The 23,489-nt window shown below is 41.3% G+C and overlaps 1 protein-coding gene across 23 annotated transcripts in view; it reads left to right on the forward strand.

The window, feature by feature from the left end:
* Positions 1–23,489, forward strand: part of TTLL5 (tubulin tyrosine ligase like 5) — a 318,832-nt gene that overhangs the window by 141,003 nt on the left and 154,340 nt on the right. For all 23 annotated transcript variants that reach the window (XM_061429505.1, XM_061429521.1, XM_061429506.1 and 20 more), the window contains one exon: positions 12,804–12,958. In XM_061429505.1, the coding sequence (XP_061285489.1) occupies positions 12,804–12,958 (155 nt within the window). The remainder of the gene's footprint in view (positions 1–12,803; positions 12,959–23,489) is intronic.

Raw genomic sequence — 23,489 nt, forward strand, 5'->3', positions numbered from 1 at the left:
TGCTTGCTAAATTAAAAAAAAATTTCTCTTCTGTGTTATATTGGTTTTTACATTTGTTTTAAAAAACTATTCCTCTTCCATTTTTTTTTTTTTCAATACACCTGCCCTTTATAATAAAGTAGGTGACATTAGTTGAATGTCTGCTTTGCCCTGGACACTGTGGTAAGTACTTTATATGCATTATTGTCTCTGTAACCTTATGAAGTAGAGACTTTTTTTAACAGATGAAGAAAATAGCTGAAAGCATAGGCCACTCTGCTGAGGTCACACAAATGGCAGGTGACGGCACCAGGACGCAAACCCAGATCTCTCTGACTTTATACTCTTTCTCTCGGTGTTTTTCTGCCTCTTCTCATTCCACACAGGACTCTCACCTCTCCTTAGACTCTAGGGACTGAGCTTAAGGCCTCTGTAGAGTTGTAGCCAAGCCATCAGATTGTTTGGTAGTGAATTCAGGTTCATCACTGAGCAGCCTTCTTAATCCCTGGAGATGCAGTGAGAGTATATCTGTTTATCGTGGTGGCGATGGCCCCCATCAACTCAAAGACTGAATAATGAATTAGAAGTACAAGAAACGGATCTGGCCATCTTGTAAGGTTTTCCAGGAATGTCTTTGGCAATTCTTGATCTGGAACTCTTTGTAGATTTTGGAACACCAAGTGTCTGTGTGTGTATGTATGTCGTGTAAGTGACAGTGTTTATGAGAGAAGACATGGCAAGAGAACTGAGTTCTAATGCAACAGAGCTGCAGAGGTTCCTTGCCTTGCCTAACCCCTTTGAAAGTGAGATTAACACTGGAACTCTTATCTCCTGCTGATTAGAATATAAATTTCTTGAGATTCATTTTATCAGTATCCAGGAACAGGAGACAAGGGTCATGCCTTAAAACATGTTTGTGGTCATGGCTAATGATTTAATACCTGCTCAGGAAGTGCCCTTGGAAGAATGGTTTAAAAGTAGCTGTTTAAGGATGATTCTTTTCTTGTTTCTTAATTGAATATATTCTCTAGTATTTATTCAGTGATGCAAATCATGTAATTAAGTACAGATCCAGCACTTTGTGTTTTCATTTATCTTGAGTGAAATAGATCTTGGTCCAGTGATTTTTTTTTTTTATTCAAGGATTGCCTTTTGTTCCAGCGATATATGGTAAAACAAGTCAGCTAGGACTCACCACTACATTTCTCTATTCCAATTCAGGGCCCCATGGTCAGGGGAATGAAGGGTCCATGACAGACTGAGTTGATCCCATCGTATTCTGATGAGCCTTTGTATGTGAAGGACACAGAGAACGTTGTTCTCAAGATGCTGCTGTGTAGTTCAGAGTACAGTGTGAATACAGCTTTAGAAAAACTAATCTTTGTAGCAGTGATATGAAGTGAGTCTTAACCTTTTTGGAGTGAGAGATTCCTTTGAGAATTGAATGTAAGTTACAGTTTTTGTCCTAAAAAAAATGTGCACTCAAACTTAGAAATGTACATTAATTTTAGAGGGTTCATAAACATTTCCTCCCCCTCTAGCTTAACTCCTTCATGATGCCTGGTGGACCCAAGGTCTCCAAGTTGAGAACTCCTGAAAACTTGTAGGTAGTATATGGTCATTAATATCAGTAATTTGGCCAAAAGTGATTGCTCTAAATTTGTGATTATCTTACCTTCAGACATTCTTTGTATATTTCAGTGATACAACACCCCCCCGCCCCCCAGGCCATAATCTTCATGAAGGCAAGAATTTTTTTAATTAAAAAAAAAAAAGATTGTTCATCTTCAGTGCTCAAAAGAATGCCACAGAGTGTCTGATAAACATTTGTTGGATTAATTAAATAATCTTGTGGAACCCCATCTCTAGACCTCATTAGATGACTTAGTTAAGATTTTACGGACCATGCTATAATGAGGAGACTGACCTATGCCAAGATTATAAGCTGCGTTGGGAATGCTCTGCCACTGATTTGTTCTTATGTTAAGCTATTACCAAGTCTTTGATGTTGAATTTCCATCTCCATTTTGATAAATAAGATACCTGAAATTTGCAGACAACCTTAGTGAACCTGAGGTTGCTTGAGTGAATCTCAAATGGAGTGTTAGCTGTTTGCTGTTTCAGTGTCGTGAAAAGCGTATATAGTATATTCATCGACAAGGAATAAAATCTGTATGTCTAAGCTATTATTCGACCCATTTGAGAACTTTGCCCACAACTTCAAGAGTGGGCAGAAATCACGTCTAAAATTATGCAGGTTGATAATAGCAAGAGCAACACTTATCTCTCACTCTAGTCACTGAGTATTTCATTTCCCCTTATTCCAAAGCAGTCCTTCCCTTATGGTATTTTTAAAGAGACGTAATTTGGAACCTTTAATTTCCTTGCAAGCCTTCCAGTGACATGAATCACTTTTTAACTCACTGGAGAAACTAGCTGCTAGTAGGAGATTGAGGTGTCTTTGTGAGGGTTATTTGAGACTAGATGAGACCCACTTCATTTATATAAATACTTTTGTGCCTACTGGGTAAACTCTAGGGATACAAAAGGGAATAAGATGCAGTCCTTGTCCTAAGGGAGCATGTAATTTGTGGGGCAAGATAAGTGAATAAACCTATAATTAGAATACAATGCAAAACATGGCATGAAGCTCTTCAACTCTACCATTATGCTCTTGAAACAGTGTAATGGTAAGGATCCTTTATAGCTGAGGGAACTCTTCTGTGAAAAATAAATCTAACATTGGAAAGTAAAGCGCAAGGTACTAGCAACAAGATTTCAGGATCCAGCTCTACTTATGTGGTGTGAAGGACCTTCCTAGGGCTAATGGCGAAGCCCAAAATAGCCTCTGATTTTTCAGTTTCCAGGTTGGGGATAACTCCTGCCTGTCCTGGCACAGCTGTATCTGTCCTTGCTGCTTGTGTTTTCCCAGGCACAATGAGACACCTAGGTACTGCGTTAAGGTGAAAGTCTTGTGAAAACCCACAAGCCCCAGTGAGAGAAGGGTTTTTGCCACTACGTTTGTAGACAAGCCATATCAGTAGAAATGTAGAACCCAGGGGCCTGCTGTAAGTTGAGAGTGTCTCATTCTTGAGGGATTGATGGCACATGCATGCACAGTGGTTCAGTTCGGTTCAGCTGTTCAGTCATATCTGACTCTCTGGGACCCCATGGACTGCAGTACACCAGGCCTCCCTGTCCATCACCAAATCCTGGAGCTTACTCATCATGTCCATTGAGTTGGTGATGCCATCCAACCGTCTCATCCTCTGTCATCCCCTTCTCCTCCCATCTTCAGTCTTTCCCAGCATCGGAGTCTTTTCCAGTGAGTTGGTTCTTCACATCAGGTGGCCAAAGTATTGGAGTTTCAGCTTCAGCATAAGTCCTTCCAATGAATATTCAGGACTGATTTCCTTTGGGATGGACAGGTTAGATCTCCTTGCTGTCTAAGAGACTCTCCAACACCACAGTTCAAAAGCATCAATTCTTCGGCCCTCAGCTTTCTTTGTACTCCAACTCTCACATCCATACATGACTACTGGAAAAACCATAGCTTTGACTAGACAGATCTTTGTTGGCAAAGTAATGTCTCTGCTTTTTAATATGCTGTCTAGGTTGTTCATAGCTTTTCTCTTTTTAAAAGTCTGTTTCCCAGTCCTGTGTTAAGTTCTGGTGGCTCTGTGGTGGGGTTAATGGCGACCTCCTCCAAGAGGGCTAATGCCATACCCAGGTCTACCTCACCCAGAGCCCCTGCCCCCGCAGCAGTCCGCTGCTGACCCGTACCTCCACAGGAGACACTCAGACACAGTTCTTTCTCAGTCTCTGTGGGGTCTCTGGGTCCTGGTGCGCACAAGGTTTGTTTGAGCCCTCTGAGCATCTGTGGTGGCACATGCATGCACAGAAGTGCTGCTGCTGCTGCTAAGTCCCTTCAGTCATGTCCGACTCTGTGTGACACCATAGACGGCAGCCCACCAGGCTTCCCCGTCCCTGAGATTCTCCAGGCAAGAACACTGGAGTGGGTTGCCATTTCCTTCTCCAAGGCATGAAAGTGAAAAGTGAAAGTGAAGTCGCTCAGTCATGTCCGACTCTTAGCGACCCCATGGACTGCAGCCTACCAGGCTCCGTCACCCATGGGATTTTCCAGGCAAGAGTACTGGAGTGGGCTGCCATTGCCTTCTCCAAAATGCACAGAAGTAGATGCTAGTTAATGTTGATATGGTAGGGGATTCAATGTCGCAGTAGACACTGGCAACTTGTTTTTTTTCCATTAACCTGTTTTGTCTTTTCAAATATTTGCCTAAACCTCACTATCCTTAAATGTCAGTTTGTTTGTTTTTGTTGTTCCATGGTGGATCTAGAAGTTATTGGTCATTAAACACTGACTGCAAGAGAACTATGGCTGGAATCCAGATTCCATAGCAGCTAACTTAAGAGTCAAGATTCCCAGAGACGATCTCCCAGGCCAAAGCATCTCTTAATCACTACAAGATTTTTGGCTCCAGTCTCCTGAGTAGGAATCCTAGCTTTGGTGACATGGGCTGGATGAGCCAATGTCTTCTTTTGCCTCCAGGTCTCAGGCCTAGACAGAAGCCATCTAGTCTGCCTCCTAGGCACGTCGCTCCTGGCCCACCTCCTTGTCTTGATCCTCAAATCATTTTCCTGTTGGGGGGGGGAGGGGCATGGAATGATAAATCTAAGGAAAGGCGCATTTTCCCATGAGGCCCTAGAACAAAGCTGGCCTAAGATGCCCACTCTTGGACCTTCCCTTCTTAAAGGGTGGGCAGTGCCAACTTGCCTTGCCAGCTGTTTGGGAGGATGCAATCCAAAAGAGGGCTGATTCAAAAGAAAATGTGAACACATGAACTTGAGAGCTTTTATCATCTTACTACAAATGCCGCTCTCCAGTCCAAGGCCCAGCACTCTCCTTCAGCCTTGGGGCGGGGTGGGAGGGGGGATGAGGAGAGACCAGCAAAGCATGTCCTGCATCCCATCCTTATTATGTCTCGCCTGACCGTTCTGACTCTCAGCCAGATTTCCCTGCTTCCCCACAGTCCTGGCATAGCCCTACTCTGTCAGAATCTGCGAGCATCTTACTGCTGTCTACTAGATGAAGAGAGTAGAATTCAGGGACCTCCCCAAGGTGTTGTCCTATTGGTTTCCATCTTCCATTGCTCTAAGCTTTAGCCGAATTAGAGTGTCTTTCTGTTTCTCAGAGACTCTTCTTGCTTATCTGTCTCTGCATTTTTAATCCTGCCTTATCTTTTCTCCTTGGAGCCACCACCATTCCACCAGCCCCAAACCAGTCCTCCTACAGATCATTTTAGGACCAGTTCAACTGCCTTCTTTGAATTTCCTTAATGCCTTTATTACAGCAATTACCATATCCTGGAGGCCTTTAATATTGCTATTTGTCTGGATGTTTTTCTCACTAGATTACCAACTCCTTCATGGCTTAAGGGCAGAGGCCACATTTTAAGAGTATGGCCACCCATACTCTTAAGACATTACCCAAGGCTTTGCAGCAACAGAGTAAATGTTTATGAACTTAAATCTTTGAGTTTTGGACTTCTTTTGAGCATTCAGGACTGTAGCATTTCTCGAGCATGCCTGCAGAGCAACAGTGATCTAGTTAGGCCTGGCCCCAGATCCTTTTTGGATACCAAAAGGTTATGTGTCTGAGTGGGTGGTAGGTATATTCTGGGAAGCCATCAGGGCAATGCCATCATATTTTAATTACAGCACTGGCTGTAGCGCTACTTTGAGCAAACAGCAGTAACAAGCAGTAACACTTGGGCGGGCCAGCCACCGGAAATTGGCCTCCCTCTCTGTTGCTGCTACCCCTTTTCTCAATCCATCACCTGTATTTATTCCCGCAGTAATTTAAACACCTGTCTAGATGGAATGCGTGCAATGTGTCCCTACCCCACACATTCAGATATTTGCTCACCTGCCTTATTCGGAAGGTTGGCTCTAAAATAAACAAGAGTTTTGGTACTGAAAGAAAAAACACCCTGAGGTCAGCGTGGCAACGGACATGAGGAAGGGAACAGGAGTGGAACTTCTGCAGAAGCCTCTCCGAGAGAGTGGGAGCAGAGGAAAAGGAGGGGGAGGAGGAGAGCAAGGGGTGAAACATCTGCCAGCGGACCCTAAGGCTCAGGTGGGCCTTGGCACGCACGCACGCACAAGCTCGAGACTGGATTCTCCTACAGGCTGTCCTTCACTTAGAGAAAGGCAGGGGTGGAAGAATATTTAACAAGCTGATTGTTATGAGGATTAAATATCTTGGTTTGTTTTTTATACATAATTTTACTTAGTTGATTGGGCTTTTCTCTGGTTATGGCGATGGGGCCACTCTGGCGTTGGGGCATGTGGGCTTCTCATTGCAGTGGTTTCTCTTTGTGTGGAGCACAGGCTCTAGGGCATGCGGGCTTCAGTAGTTGAGGCACATGGGCTCTGTGCTCCGAGGCATATGGGATCTTCCTGGATCAGGGATCAAACCCGGCTCCTCCATTGGCAGGCGGATTCTTTATCATTGAGCCACCAGGGAAGCCCTTGTCTTGATTTATTTTTCATGACCACCGTTTTTCATGGCAGCATGATAAGCTAGATTTGAAGTTCCCTGAAGCTTGTTCCAAACTGTTTCATCCACTTTTGCATCCTCGGCATACTTGACATTATGCATGTTCATGTTTGAGCATCCAAATGACAATGAGACATAGTAAAGCCGCAGAGTTCTTGATAGAATTGTTTTCTCTCCTCCTTCCCTTTGGTTGTTTTGTATGTTGTTCCCCACTCCATTAGGGCATTTCTGCTGGTTTTTGGACGATCCCCTGAGCTTTATGGAGGACTAGATTTGAAAGGTTCCTCTTCCCTGTTCTTTCCTTTCCCACCATGCCCTGTAGCAAGTGCTTCTCAAGCTTAAAGATGCACGTGAATTATCTGTGGCTCTTGTCAAATACAGATTTCTGTTCACTGGGGCTGAGATTGGGCTGAGTCTGCATTTTTAACAAACTCCTGGATAATGCAAATGCCAGTCCACAGACATAATAGTAAGTTCAGGTTGAAAGTTATAAGGCGGTGGGAATAACTCAGTGGTTAAAACTGCAAAATCAGGAGATTTTGTATCAGGGAAAACAGGAATTGAAACTAGGGGCTTATAGATAACAATTATTTGTTCTTGAGCAAATTATTTTACCTCTTAATCTCAGTTTCCCCATCTATAAATGAGGGCAATAATTGTACCTAACAGATGTGTCTTGAAGATTGAGTTAATTGTCTAGAACAATGCCTGGCAAAAACAAAATACTGATTAAAGTTAGCCATCATTAGCGCTAATCCAACTTTGTTGTTATTACTGTTATTGTAAAGGAACCTGAAAGATTTCGTATTTGCTTAAAAACTAACTGTGGCAAAACATTTTAGAGATCCACACATAGACTTGTAAAGTTCTTATAAGCGACATAAAGATGTTGATATCCTTTATCAATAAGACATGTTCTTTAACTATCCTGTCTTCTAGACCCCATGCAACTCGTGGCATAAATTCGTGAGTTGACCAGCCTAGGTTTAGTAGCATAGTCTCTGATTATTAGCCCAGAGAAGCCGGCTGGCCCAATGGCGACTATGCTGTGCAAAGTCACTTCAGTTGTGTCCGATTCTGTGCGACCCCATGGACTATAGCCTGCCAGGCTCCTCTGTCCATGGGATTCTCCAGGCCAGAATACTGGAGTGGGTTGCCAGACCACCTCTACCTTAATCGCCTGATCCTCCTCTCTCAAATGATGAACCTCTGTTTTGTGACTGGTGCTGTGTCTTTATGTGCTGTGAGCCTTGTCATTAAAAAAAAAAAATTCTTTAGTAGTGACATGTTACCCATTTGTTGCAAATCAGGTGTAATTAAATGCCATTTTCCACTTTCTCTTCATTTTATCAAAGCTGGTTTTGTTATGTTAGCTGGAGAAATGTAGATGGACAGGGAAGCAAAGGGAGCCTGTGACAGGAATAGTCATCATCATTCTGTCCCTTTAAGGAAGAAACTGCCAGGTGTGAACTCTAATTGGCTTATAGAGTTTCTTAAGACCTGCCCTGCCCTTTGGTCAGCCCTATCCTTAGTCAAGACAAGGTGTAGCAAGGGCCACCAGAGTTGATGCGTGGGTCTGTTTTAGTTCAAGGAATTCTTCTGCCTATTCTAGAAAAAACCGAGAAGCTAAAAGAAAGAACTAGAGACATTCAAAACTCATTTAATCTGGAGATACTTTGCTTAGACTGAACTTAGGCAGGCATAAATCTGTACTCATAGGATTCAGCCAGATCTGGTCAAGGCTCTAGAGCTGTGCTGTCTGATAAGATGGCCACGGCCTTCATGTGGCTTTTAAAATGTAAGTTAAATACAGTTTACAATCCAGTTCCTCAGTCACACTGGTCATATTTCAAGTGCACAATGATCATCTGTGGCCGCTGACTGCTGTATTGAACTGTGCAGTTTATAGAACATGTCCATCACAATGTGTTCTATTGGATAGTCCTGTTCTAGAACAAGGGTTGAAAATAGTTGTCTCCCCTGTCAGTTCTGATTAACTGGAGACAGCTGCCTGGAGGACTGTGTAAAGAAGACTCTGAGGCCATAGCTAAGTGAGCCCCAAATTATTGTATTACTCATTAGCAATGTATGTCCTGGGAAGACGGAGCTGGGTGGTATGGAGGTAACTATGGCCTTGGATACTGAATGTCTTCTAGACAAAAATCACAGAAGTAAGAGTTGAATATTTAGAGGGGCAAGTTGTTATTATTTAATAGAGATAGACTCCTTTTTTTTTTTTTAAGCGGGAATCCTTTGCATAGAAAGATGAGAACCTTCAAAACTTTTCTTATTCCTTACATACTCTCACATTTAAGCAGTGGTCTTTTTTTTGCTATCTTTCTCAAAATAAATTAAGGATGCTTTGCTTTTATGTAGAAGGAAATAATAATGGCTATCAATTCTTGATTTATCCATGAAATGCAGAGTGGATGTTACATGAAAAAATAAAATTCACTACGAGTCCAAAATTAGTTTTATGTTTGTACCATCTCTTACTTTATCTGCCAAGAAACAAAACTGATTGAGGATGGTTTTGTTTGGGGCTTTTTGTTAGTCTGTTTCTCTAATCTGCTGTGGTGAAGGGTGACAAGTGGGAAATAAATTTAAGGAAAAGGAGAAAAAGCTGGAATAGTTAGGTATAATCAATTCCTGTATAATCACTATTTTCAGAATTTGAGGTCTGTATCCGATTATATTTTCAAAACTTTCTAGTAATTAAGGACAACTAAGACTGTTTCCCTATTTGTTTCAAAACTGGAAAATGGCTTTTAAAACAAGAGTACCAGTTCTGCAACTGTTATGTGGCCTTGAACCAATGACTTACCATAACTTCTCTGACCCTTAGTTTCTCCATGTCTGAGAAGGGAGTATTCAGGGAATTTCCTAACAGTTCAGTGGTTAAGACACCCGTCTCCCACTAACAAGGGGCTGAGTTCAGTGCCTGGTATAGGAACTAAAATCCCAGAAAACCACATGGAGTGACCAAAAAACAGAGAGAGAGAGAGAGAGAGAAAAGAGTATCACAATATCTATCTCTGTGAGTAATGGAGGGAGATAAAAACCTCACTTATAAGTAGCTGGCACTTCTCCTGCAAGAACTCAGATGTTAAGCCATAGGATTAGGATAAAGTATACCACATGCATTTGGAAGAGGACTTTCTCTCTTTTCCTCTTGGCCCTGCCATCTAGTCGATGTGTTACCTTTATCTAATTATTTGCCTCTTAAGACTTCAGTTGCCTCTTCTGTAAAATGGGAGTAACAATAGACATTTCTTGAAAGGTTACAGGGTTAACCTGTAACTCAGGGTTAACCCTGGCTCAGGGTTAAGTGAAATTGTGCACATCAAGATGATGCAAGGGCATCTCAGCTGCGGGTCCCCAACTCCTGGGCCACAGACCTGTAGCAGTCCATGGCCGTTGGACCGGGGCTGCCCAGCAGGAGTGAGTGGAGGGTGAAGTTTCATCTGTGTGTACAGCCGCTTCCCATGGCTTGCCCTACTGCCTGAGCTCAGCCTTCTTTCACATCAGCAGCATCAGATTCTCATAGGCATGAATCCTAACCCTAAAGTCAAGGCCGAATATTCTGAGATTGCCACAAAATAAAGTGCACAATAAATGTAATGCGTTTGAATCACCCCCAAAACCCATCCACCCCTCCCCCAGTCCAAGGAAAAATTATCTTCCACGAAACCGGTCCCTGGTGCCCAAAAGGCTGAGGACTGCTGAGCTAAGCCCATGGCACGTGGTAAGCATTCAGTAAATGTTAGCGATTATGATGAAAATGATGGCTCAGTCACTAAGTTGGGTCTGACTCTTTCAACCCCATGGACTGTAGCCCCCCAGGCTCCTCTATCCATGGAATTTCCCAGGCAAGAATACTGGAAGGGGTTGCCATTTTCTTCTCTATGGATCGTCCTGATCCACGCAGTCTCCTGCATTGCAGACAGATTCTTTACTGGCTAAGCCACCAGGGAAGCCCACGATGAAGACAATGATGTTTCAGTTAAAGGCAGTCTGGCCAAAAGAGAGAAAATGTACCAAGTCTAATATCTCTTCTCCTTCCCATTCACTCATGTCCAAGCCAGAAAGTTTATACTAACCATGGTAAAGTATGTCCATTTTGTTTATTTTATTGCTGTCCCACTATAAATTATTAATAAGCCTTTTTTATTAGGTTTTTGGCACAACCGACTAAGACAGTAATTGGAGAAGCTGTTAGTTATCAGAAAGACCTTTCTACTTGGTAACGTCTTTGTAAGCTGTAAGCTCATGTCTAATTTGAAAAGCCTAATCTTTAGGGCCAGGGGTCTAATTTGAGAAGCCTAATCTTTAGGGCCAAGGGGGTTAGTGTTGGGGCAAGGGTGAGCTGAGTCCTGCGGGAGCCCGATTGCCTGAGCACCTTTGTTGCCTCTCGGTAGGGTGCAGGAAGAGGGTCAAGGCCCTTCGGGGGGCCAGAGGGCACTGCCGTCACCTGCTCGCTGCCTTCCCCCTTTTGTCAGCGTGGGCTTTCTTCTCCCCTGGTAGCGGCAGAAAGGGGCCAAAAATACTTGAGTCTTTGGTGGGAAGACACAGGCCTGGGCAGTTGTCGCTTACTGAATTCTATAACTAGGAATGAAGCACTAAAGTGCTAAAAATGACTTATTTTCTTTCAGATTAAAAAAAATCCTATTTGTGTCAAAATTGTTAGCTTCCTGGGACACTTTTCTTGGACTTTAAATCTCCTCACGTCACTCTTCCCTGTGTCTCCCCCTCAGCACCCTGCCTTCAGCCTTGAGTCCCCTACCCCTTTTCAGCACCCTCTGTGCATCTTATTTGAAATGCTTCTCGAAGCCTCCTTTTCTGATTCCACTCTCCCCATCCAGGTTTTAAGCTTATCAGCTCACACCTGTATTTTTCATAATAATGTACATTTTTTTCCTTCTGGATTATAAAAGTAACATATCCCTTTTAGGAATGTGTATCCGCATATGTGTGCATTTAAGGAAATTTAAATCTGCTCTCTGTATAGTTTCATATTGTGATTTCTTTTTTTTAATTCAAGACGTCGGCATGTTCCTAAACCATTAAGTATTCTGCAAAAAATTCTGGTGGATACATAACATTCCCTTATATGTTTAGAGCAAAATTTATTTAACATGTTTATTTAACATAGTTTATTTAAATACTATTAGCCATTTAAATCTTTCCTTTTTCAATATTAAAAAGGATGCTTGTTCTCAGTTTCTGTTCACAGTATAGTGTAGTGAGGAAGAACAGGGAATTTGGAGTTTCAGACTATGGTCAGATTGTAGTTCTGCCATTTATTCCTGTTTCCTTCTTTGTAAAGTGGGGATTATAATAGTACTTGCAAATAGAATTATGAATGAGATGTATGTAATATACTTGTTTACTCAGAGCTTGGCACATTTTAAGTTCTGCTAAATAGTAACTACTATTATAATACCTCATTAATGATCTGCAGTTGTTTTTTTGCATAGTTCCTATAACTTAGACTGTAGCGTCAAAGTGTACAAAAATTTTGATACTTTTAATAATATGTTGGCAAATTTACTTGTAGAAAGAGTCTACCAATGAAAGATGTGTACTTACACTACACATCTAATATCACCCTTGGCATTGTTAGGTACTATATTTTTTATTAGTATATGTCAGTGTAACACATAAAAGTGTTATCTTGTAATTTACATTTCTTTGACAATAGAACTGAATAGTTTTAATTGTTTAATTGGCTAATTATATTCAATTTTTGTAAATCACTTATTGAAGTCAGTGCCCATTTTTCTATTGCCTGGGCAACTTTTTTCTAAATCAGTGACTTTATCTAATTATTATTTATAACTAAACTTTATTGAGCATTTAGAACTTTCGTATGAGGACACAAGGGTCAGAAAGGCTAAGCACTCTGCCTGATTCTTAGAACCTTGCATGACACAGTAAATACTTGGTAAATACTCACCCTCTTTGTTATTAATCTTTTTATTTTACTGCACCTAGCGTAGTATGGTGCTTTGCATGTAGTACGTGGAATACATACTTGTTAACTTATATTGACACTCGGGACCCTCACCTCTGCTCTTGGATGTGCACCGAGGTCACACTTTAACGCGTGCCTTTGTCACAACCACTGTGTCAGCCCAGATGAGCCAGCATCGCCTGAACCTCTACATGATTTCCCCAATATGTTCTTAATGATGCTTTTCTAAAACTCTATAAAGTCAGTCTATTTCCCTCACTTCATTTCTAGGTCACAAACCTGAACTTGGCAAGCAGCGTCATAAACAGAAGCAGTGCTTCAACTCCCCCCACACTTCGGCCTGTCATCAGTCCCGCTGGCCCAACATGGTCGATACAGTCAGACCCCCAAGCTCCTGAGAGCCACTCCACCCCTCCTGGAAGCAGGTATGTAAGGGGCGTGGAGCCAGCCTGTGGGTCACACACAGGCAGCCTGTCCTACGAAAGTCATTCCCACTTTGAGTTGCCTGCACAGACACCAGGAAGACGGACACCTCTCTCCATGTGTCCTAATCCTCTGATGCTTCGATATAGGGCCTCGTTTTACTTGTAAGACAGTTTTTGGCCAAATCAAATGAAAAGGAAATTTCTGATACAGTTTAGCAAGTTTACTTCCAGGCTGAAGGAGCAAGACTTTTTACTGTGTTGTTTTTGTTTTGTTCTTAATTGAAGGGTAATTGCTTTACAATGTTATGTTGGTTTGTGCCTATACAACCACACATGAATCAGCCATAAGTATACATATGTCCCTTCCCTCCTGAATCTCCCTCCCACCTCCCACCCCTCTAGGTTGTCACCGAGCGCTGTGTTATACAGCGACTTCTCACTAGCTATGTGTATTACATATGGTAATGTATGTTTCAGTGTTACTCTCAATTCACGCCATCCTCCCTTCCCCTCGCTGTGTCTGCAAGTCTGTTCCCTGTGTCTGCGTATTTATTCCTGAGCTGCAAATATGTTCATCTGTACCATTTTTCTAAATTTCATATATGCATTAAGATATACTTATTTTTCTCTGACTTGCTTCACTCTGTATAACAGGCTCTAGGTTTCTCCACCTCACTGGAACTGACTCAGATTCATTCCTTTTTATGGTTGAGTGATATTCCACTCATATATGTACCACGACTTCTTTATCCATTTATCTGTCAGTGGAGATCTTGGTTACTTCCATGTCCTAGCTATTGTAATAGTAGTGCAGTGAACTTTCGGGGTGTATGTGTCCTTTTTGAATTATGGTTTTCTCAGGGTATGTGGGCTTCCTAGGTGGTGCTAGTGGTAAAGAATCTACCTGCCAGTGTAGGAGACACAAGAGACATGGGTTTGATCCCTGGGTTGAGAAGATTCCTGGAGCAGGAAGTGGCAACCCACTCCCGTATTCTTGCCTGGAAAATTCCATGGACAGAGGAGCCTGGTGGGATACAGTCCGTGGGGGTCACAAAGAGTTGGATGTGACTGAGCACACACACTCAGGTTATGTGCCCAGTAGTGGGATTGCTGGGTCATATAGCAGTTTTATCCTAGTTTTTTAAGAAGTCTGTGTACTGTCCTCCATAGTGGCTGTATCAGTTTTCATCCCCACCAGCTGTGCACAAGGGCTCCCTCTTCTCCACATCCTCTCCAGCACTTTTTGTTTGTAGATTTTTTGATGACGGTGGCCTTTCTGACCAGTGTGAGGCGATGCCTTCTTGTAGTTTTGATTTGCATTTCTCTAATAATGAGCAGTGCTGAGCATTTTTTCATGTGTGTATTAGCCATCTGCTTTGGAGAAACGTCTGTTTAGGTCTTCTGTCCATTGTTTTGATTGGGTTGTTTTTCTGATATTGAGCTGCATGAGCTGCTTGTATATTTTGGACTAATCCTTTGTCAGTTGCTTCATTTGCAGTTATTTTCTCCCATTCTGAAGGCTGTCTTTTCACCTTGTTTTTAGTTTCCTTTGCAAAAGCTTTTAAGTTCAGCAGGTCCCGTTTGTTTTGATTTCCGTTACTCTTAGAGGTGGGTCTCGGAGGATTTTGCTGCAATGTATGTCAAAGAGTGTTCTGCCTATGTGTTCATCCAAGTTTTATAGTTTCTGGTCTTACATTTAGGTTTTTAATCCATTTTGAGTTTATTTTTGTGTGTGGTGGTGGGAAATGTTCTATATTCATTCTTTTATACATAACTGTCCAGTTTTCCCAGCACCACTTATTGAAGAGACTGTCCTTTTTCCATTGCATATTCTTGCCTCCTTTGTCAAAAATAGGGTGCCCATAGATGTGTGGGTGTATCTCTGGGCTTTCATCTTGTTCCATTGATCTATATAATTTGTTTTTGTGCCAGTACCATACTGCCTTGATGACTGTAATTTTGTAGTATAGTCTGAAGTCAAGAAGGTTGATTTCTCTAGCTCCATTTTTCTTAACAAGATTGCTTTGGCTATTCGGGTTCTTAGAAATTGTGAAATATTTTGTTCTAGTTCTGTGAAAAATACTATTGGCAATTTGATAGGGATTGCATTGAATCTGTAGATTGCTTGGGTAGTAGAGTCATTTTCATAATTTTGATTCTTTGAATCCAAGAACATGCTGTATCTCTTTGTCTGTTTGTGTCATCTTTGATTTCTTTCATGAGTGTCTTATAGTTTTCTGTATACAGGTCCTTTATCTCTTTAGGTAGGTTTATTCCTAGGTATTTTATTCTTTTGGTTGCAATGGTGAATGGGATTGAGTCCTTAATTTCTCTTTCTGATCTTTTGTTGTTAGTGTATAGGAATACAGAGGATTTCTGTATGTTGATTTTGTATCATGTGACTTTACTAAATTCATTGATTAGCTCTAGTAATTTTCTGATAGGATCTTTACTATCTTTCTATGTATAGTATCATATTATCTGCAGGCAATGAGTGTTTTACTTCTTTTTTTCCAATCTGGATTCATTTTATTTCTTTTTCTTCAGTGACTGCCATGGCTAGGACTTCCAAAACTGTTGAATAATAGTGGTGAGACTGGGCACCCTTGTCTTGTTCCTGATCTTGGAGGATGTGCTTTCAGTTTTTTTACCATTGAGGATAATGTTTGCTGTGGATTTGTCATATATGGCCTTTATTATGTTGAGGTAGGTTCCTTCTATGCCAGTTTTCTGAAGAGTTTTTATCATAAAAGGGTGTTGAATTTTGTCCAGAGCTTTTTCTGCATCTGTTGAGATTATCATATGATTTTTATCTTTTAATTGGTTAATATGGTGATCACATTGATTGATTTGCATATATTGAAGAATCTTTGCATCTTTGGGATAAACCCCACTTGATCATGGTGTATGATGCTTTCAATGTGTTGTTGGATTCTCTTTGCTAGAATTTTGTAGGACTTTTGCATTTATGTTCATCAGTGATACTGGCCTATAATTTTCTTTTTTTGTGATGTCCCCTTGTCAGATTTTGGTATCAGGGTGATGGTGGCCTCCTAGAGTGAGTGTTCCTCACTGTGCAGTTTTCTGGAAGAGTTTGAGAAGGTTAGACATTAGCTGTTCTCTAAACGTTTGACTGGCTTCCCAAGTGGTGCTTGTGGTAAAGAACCTGCCTGCCAATGCAGGAAACATAAGAGATGCGGTTTGATCTCTGGGTTGGGAAGATCCCCTGGAGAAGGGAATGGCAACCCACTCCAGTATTCTTGCCTGGAGAATCACCATTGACAGAGGAGCCTGGTGGGCTACAGTCCATAGGGTCGCAAAAAGTCAGACACAACTAAAGCAACTGAGCATGCAATCATTTGATAGAATTCACCTGTGAAGCCATCTGGCCCTGGAATTTTGTTTTTTGGGAGATTTTTGATCACAGTTTTGATTTCAGTGTTTCTGATTGATCTGTTCATAATTTCTATTTTTTCCTGGTTCAGCCTTGGAAGGTTGAACTTTTCCAAGAATTTGTCCATTTCTTGTAGGTTGTCTGTTTTATTGGCATATCAGTTCAGTTCAGTTGGTCAGTCATGTCCGACTCTTTCTGACCCCATGGACTGCAGCATGCCAGGCTTCCCTGTCCATCACCAACTCCCAGAGCCTACTCAAACTCATGTCCATAGCATCGGTGATGCCATCCAAACATCTTATCCTCTTCCTCTGTCATGCCCTTCTCCTCCCATCTTCAATCTTTCCCAGCATCAGGGTCTTTTCAAATGAGTCAGGTCTTCACCTCAGGTGGCCAAAGTATTGGAGTTTCAGCTTTAGCATCAGTCCTTCCAATGAACACTCAGGACTGATCTCCTTTAGGATGGACTGGTTGGATTTCCTTGCAGTCCAAGGGACTCTCAAGAGTCTTCTCCAACACCACAGTTCAAAAGCATCAATTCTTTGGCGCTCAGCTTTCTTCACAGTCCAACTCTCACATTCATACATGACTACTGGAAAAACCATAGCTTTGACTAGACAGACCTTTGTTGGCAAAGTAGTGTCTCTGTTTTTTAATATGCTGTCTAGGTTTGTCATAGTTTTTCTTCCAAGGAGCAAGTGTCTTTTAATTTCACAGATGGAGTCACCATCTGCAGTGATTTTGGAGCCCCCCAAAATGAAGTCTGTCATTGTCTCCATTGTTTCCCCATCTATTTGCCATGAAGTGATGGGACTGGCAGGTCAGGTCAGGTGGTCTGGTATTCCCATCTCTTTCAGAATTTTCCACAGTTTATTGTGATCCACACAGTCAAAGACTTTGGCATAGTCAATAAAGCAAGGGAACATTTCATGCAAAGATGGGCTTGATAAAGGACAGAAATGGTATGGACCTAACAGAAGCAGAAGATATTAAGAAAAGATGGCAAGAATACACAGAAGAACTGTTCAAAAAATATCTTCATGACCAAGATAATCACGATGGTGTGATCAGTCACCTAGAGCCAGACATCCTGGAATGTGAAGGCAAGTGGGCCTTAGAAAGCACCACTACGAACAAAGCTAGTGGGTGATAGTATTCCAGTGGAGCTATTTCAAAGATGATGCTGTGAAAGTGCTGCACTCAATATGCCAGCAAATTTGGAAAACTCAGCAGTGGCCACAGGACTGGAAAAGGTCACTTTTCATTCCAATCCCAAAGAAAGGCAATGTCAAAGAATGCTCAAACTACTGCACAATTGTACTCATCTTACATGCTAGTAAAGTAATGCTCAAAATTCTCCAAGCCAGGCTTCAGCAGTACGTGAACCGTGAACTTGCAGATGTTCAAGCTGGTTTTAGAAAAGGCAGAGGAACCAGAGATCAAATTGCCAACATCCGCTGGATCATGGAAAAAGCAAGAGAGTTCCAGAAAAACATCTACTTCTGCTTATTTAACTTATATGCAGAATACATCATGAGAAATGCTGGGCTGGAAGAAGCACAATCTGGAATCAAGATTGCCGGGAGAAATATCAATAACCTCAGATATGCAGATGACACCACCCTTATGGCAGAAAGTGAAGAGGAACTAAAAAGCCTCTTGATGAAAGTGAAAGTGGAGAGTGAAAATGTTGACTTAAAACTCAACATTCAGAAAACCAAGATCATGGCATCCTGTCCCATCACTTCATGTATGGATGTGAGAGTTGGACTGTGAAGAAAGCTGAGCGCCGAAGAATTGATGCTTTTGAACTGTGGTGTTGGAGAAGACTCTTGAGAGTCCCTTGGACTGCAAGGAGATCCAACCAGTCCATCCTTAAAGGAGATCAGTCCTGAGTGTTCATTGGAAGGACTGAGGCTAAAGCTGAAACTCCAATACTTTGGCCACCTCATGCGAAGAGTTGACTCACTGGAAAAGACTCTGATGCTGGGAGGGATTAGGGGCAGGAGGAGAAGTGGATGACAGAGAATGAGATGGCTGGATGGCATCACCGACTCAATGGACGTGAGTTTGAGTAAGCTCCAGGAGTTGGTGATGGACAGGGAGGCCTGGCGTGCTGCAGTTCATGAGGTCACAAAGAATCTGACACAACTGAGCGACTGAACTGACTGAACTGAACTGATGGGACTAGATGCCAAAATCTTAGTTTTCTGAACGTTGAGTTTTAAGCCAGCTTTTTCACTCTCCTCTTTCACTTTCATCAAGAGGCTCTTTAGTTCTTCACTTTCTGCCATAGTATTTCTACATTGCCTGTTGTCACTTCTTCTTTTATCACTTCTAATTTTGTTGATTTGATTCTCCTCCCTTTTTTCTTAATGAGTCTGGCTAATGTTTTGCCAATTTTGTTTATCTTCTCAAAGAACTGGCTTTTAGTTTTATTAATCTTTGCTGTTGTTTCCTTCATTTATTTTCATTTATTTGTGCTCTGATGTTTATGATTTCTTTTCTTCTACTAACTTTGGGGTCTGTTTGTTTGGTTTGTTTTTTTTTGGGGGGGGGGTTCGTCTTTTTCTAATTGCTTTAGGTGTAAGGTTAGGTTGTCTATTGGATGTCTTTCTTGTTTCTTAAGGTAAGATTGTATTGCTATACACTTCCCTCTTAGAACTGCTTTTATTGCATCCCATAGGTTTTGGGTCATCATGTCTCCGTTGTCATGTGTTTCAAGGTCTTTTTTGATTTCTCTAATAACCTATTGGTTATTTAGAAGTGTACTGTTTAACCTTTGTGTATTTGTGTTTTTCACAGTTTTTTTTTCCTGTAATTTACATCTAGTTTCATGGTGTTGTGGTCAGAAAAGATGCCTGATACATTTCAGTTTTCTTAAATTTACCGAGGCTTGATTTGTGGCACAATATATGATCTGTCCTGGAGAATGTTTGCTCCTTGTGCACTTGGGTGCAATGTCCTGAAGATGTCAGTTAGGTACATTTGGTCTAATGTATCATTTAAGGCTTGTGTTTCCTTAATTTTCTGTCTGGATGATTTGTCTATTTGTATAAGTGAAGTGTTAAAGTCCCCTAATATTATTGTGTCACTGTCGATTTCCCCTTTTATGTCTGTCGTGTTTGCCTTATGTATTGAGGTGCTCCTTTGTTGGGTGCATAAATATTTACAATTGTTATGTTTCCTTGATCCCTTGATCGTTATGTAATGTCCTTCCTTATCTCTTGTAATATTCTTTATTTTAAAATCTGTTTTGTCTGATATGAGAATTGCTACTCTGGCTTTTTAAAATTTCCATTTGCATGGAATATCTTTTTCTATCCTCTCATTTTCAGTCTATATGTGTCCTAGGTCTGAGGTGGGTCTCTTGTAGACGGCATGTATATGGGTCTTATTTTTGTATTCATTCAGCTACTCCGTATCTTTTGGTTGGAGTGTTTGATTCATTTATATTTAAAGTAACTATTGGTATATATGTTCCTATTGGTATTTTCTTAATTGTTTTGGGTTTGTTTTTGTAAGCCTTTTCCTTCTCTTGTGTTTCCTGCCTATAGAATTTCTATTAACATTTGTTGTAAAGCTTTTTTGGTGGTGCTAAATTCTCTTAACTTTTGCTTGTCTATAAATCTTATGATTTCTCCATCAATCTTGAATGAGATCTGTACTGAGAAATCTTAGTTGTAGATTTTTCAGTTTCATTACTTTAAATATATATTGTCATTCCTGTCTGGCCTACAGAGTTTCTACTGAAAGATCAACTGTTAACCTTATGGGATTTCTCTTATATGTTACTTGTTGTCTTTGCCTTGCTGCTTTTAATATTTTTTCTTTTTGTTTAATTTGTGTTAGTTTGATAAATATGTGTCTTGGCATGTTTCTTCTTGGGTTTATCCTGTATGGGACTCTGCATTTCTTGGACTTCATTATTTCCTTTCCCATGTTAGGGAAGTTTTCAAATATAATCTCTTCAAAAATGTTGTCAATCCTTTCTTTTTCTGTTCTTCTCCCTATAATTCAAATGTTGGTGCATTTAATATTGTCCCAGAAGTCTCTGAGACTATTCTTTTCATTCTTTTTTTCTTTATTCTTCTCTTAAGTAATGATTCCTACCATTATACCTTCCAGCTCACTTATTATTCTCCCTCAATTATTCTGCTATCGATTCCTTCTAGAGTATTTTTAATTTCAGTAATTGTGTTATTACTGTTTACTAATTTTTTTTCTTCTAGTTCCTTGTGAAATGTGTTAAATGATTCTTGCATTTTCTCCATTCTATTTTCAAGATTTTGGATCATCTTTGAAAGGTGAATGTCATGAAGCTCAGTTGTGTCCAACTCTTTGCAACCCCATGGACTGTACAGTCTTTCTTCAGACCAGAATACTGGAGTGGGAAGCCTTTCCCTTTTCCAGGGGATCTTCCCAACCCAGGGATCGAACCCAGGTCTCCCGCATTGCAGGTGGATTCTTTACCTGCTGAGCCACCAGGAAGCCCAAGGATACTGGAGTGGGTAGCCTATCTCTTCTCTAGCAGATCTTCCTCCCAGGAATCAAATCGAGGTCTCCTGCTTTGCAGGTTGATTCTTTACCAACTGAGCTACCAGGATCATCTTTACTGTCATTATTCTGAATTCTTTTTCAAGTAGTTTGCCTATTTCCTCTTTGTTTATTTGGTCTTGTTCCTTCATCTTTGTTCCTTCGTCTGCACAATATTTCTCTGTCTTTTCATTTTGTGTAAAATACTGTGTTTGAGGTCTGCCTTTCCCTAGGCTATAGGGTCCTAGTTCCTCTTGCTTTTTGTCTCATGGATGAGGTTGGTCCAGTTCCTGGTGTAGGCTTCATGTATGAAGGCACTTGTGCCTGAATTCTGGTGGGAGGAAGTGAGTTTTTTTCCTTTTGATGGGCAGGGCCATGTGAGGTGGTGTATTTTGGGGTGTCTGTGGGAAGCCTGTCTGCTGATGATTGGGTTGTGCTTTTGTTTTGCTTGTTGCTGGGTAAGGTATCCTGTGCTAGGTGCTGCAGGCAGTCAGGTGGTGCTGAATCTTGATACAGGTGGAGGCCTCTGTGGGAGTTCTCACTGATTAATACTCCCTGGGGCCAAGAGTTCTCTAGTGTCCTGTACTCAACACTCCCACTCCAGAGGCTCAGGCCTTACTTCTGGTCGGGCAACCGAGATCTCACAAGCTGCTTGTTATGGCATTGCTGCTACTGCTGCTGCTAAGTTGCTCCAGGCGTGTCTGACTCAGTGCGACCCAATAGACAGCAGCCAGGCTCCTCTGTCCCTGGGATTCTCCAGGCAAGAATACTGTAATAAAAGGGATTAAAACAAACAATAAACAAACAAACAAAAACCCAAGAGACTAACAATGAACCCCAGACAAATGGTAAAAGCAAAATTAGACAAATAAAAACAAAAACAAAGGAACATACACACACACAACACATACCGCACACACGAAACCAAAGCTTATCAAAGAAAAGAAAGTTCAAGAGGCGAACAAAGGAAACCAAATAATATCAACCAATTAAAACAAAACCAACTAAAACACAAAGCAGAAAACAAGACCAAAGCAGAGTGTCAACTGCGGAATAAAGCAAAGAAAACAAAAGAAACAAACATGGTGAAAAAAGAAAAACAAATAGAAAAGCAAAGTTACGTCAAAATATATAAAGAAGATACATGCATATTAAAGTAAAACTTCAACAAGAAAAACAGCAACAACAACAAAACACAAAAAGCTAAAATAGAAATATAGAAAAGAAATAAAAAGTATATTCAAAAAGAGATAATAATAATCACCACAGCAACAGAAAAAAAAAAAAGAATATTCAGAACCAACTATAGAAGGAATAAAAATCATAAGAATAATAATAAATGTTTTTCTCAGGTCTCAGCTGTCAGCATTCTCACCCCCCACGCCCACCTTCGCCTTCTTAGGAGGCCCTTCGGTACTCAGGAGGACTGGTCTCTGGACCTTCTTTGGGGACAGTTCAGATTCTAATCTGGCCCTACTCCCACATGTGCTTGCCTCCAATGTCCAGAGCTGCCAGAGCTAGAGAATTTTCTTTTGTAGGAGTACTCATTATCCTTTTGTATGTCCATAGACAGAGAGTCTACCTAGTTGCTCTTGTGGGTTTAATTTACAGCTTATACAGCTTTTAGAAAGTTTTTTGATCCTCTTCCTTAGTCACTCCATCCCTGGAGCTTAAGTGTGGTTTTATCCCCCCTCTGCATGTGGGTCATCCACAGGAGTTTGCTTCTGAGGCTTCCCTGGAGGCCTTGAGTCTGCCCCAGTGAGGACCAGGCCTGGAGGTGGGACAGCTGCTTGGATCGCATGGACCCCGGCAGGACCAGGTGTGCAGGGAAGCCAGTGCCCATGGGTGCAGGAGATATGGTGCCATTGGGATTGTTTTCTAGCCTCCAGCGGCTCTGCCCCAGTGAGGGCCGAGCATGGAGGTAGTGCAGCGGCTTGGATCGCGGGAACCCCAAAGGCATATACTGTGTTTAATCCTTTGCTCATAGTCAACATTTTCATGTATTGACATTTGATATTTTCTCCTTGTCTCATAATTCTTTTTTATACCTTGTATTAACTTTGGACTCTTTTTTCTTTTGAAGCATATATTTGTTTTATGTATTTTTATGTAGGTTGTCTAATTAGACTCTCTGGACAGTGTTCATTTGGAAAGTGGGAAGGAAATTCCTTCTATGTAGTTGAGCAAAATGGGGGAGGATAAAATGCAAATAAATTCTGGCCATAAAGTCAGCAACTTCTACTTTAAAAAAGAAACCACTCTATTGAAATCTAGTCTCTGTCTGTATTTTAAGTCTCCCTGTATAAAAAAAAAGAAGAAACAGATTCCCAGTACATCTTGGCTCTAATGGCTATTAAATATGGGTTTAATTGTATCTGTCCCTGAGTCAGATGAACTAGAGAGTAATGTGACTGTTACGATGAAGTATTCCAACCAGCTGAAAGATATTGTTCCCTCCAAATAAAGAGGCTCTACCACACGTGTCCCACCGGGTCCCCACCCCCAGGCCTCTGCCAGCCAGCCACCACTCTGGATGCTCCCCTGCCCTGAGGAGGGGTGACCGAAGGCTCAGGCACGGAGGAAATACCTAATTGTTGTCCA

The sequence above is a fragment of the Bos javanicus genome, chromosome 10 (assembly GCF_032452875.1).
Source record: "Bos javanicus breed banteng chromosome 10, ARS-OSU_banteng_1.0, whole genome shotgun sequence".
Taxonomy (NCBI): Eukaryota; Metazoa; Chordata; class Mammalia; order Artiodactyla; family Bovidae; genus Bos; species Bos javanicus.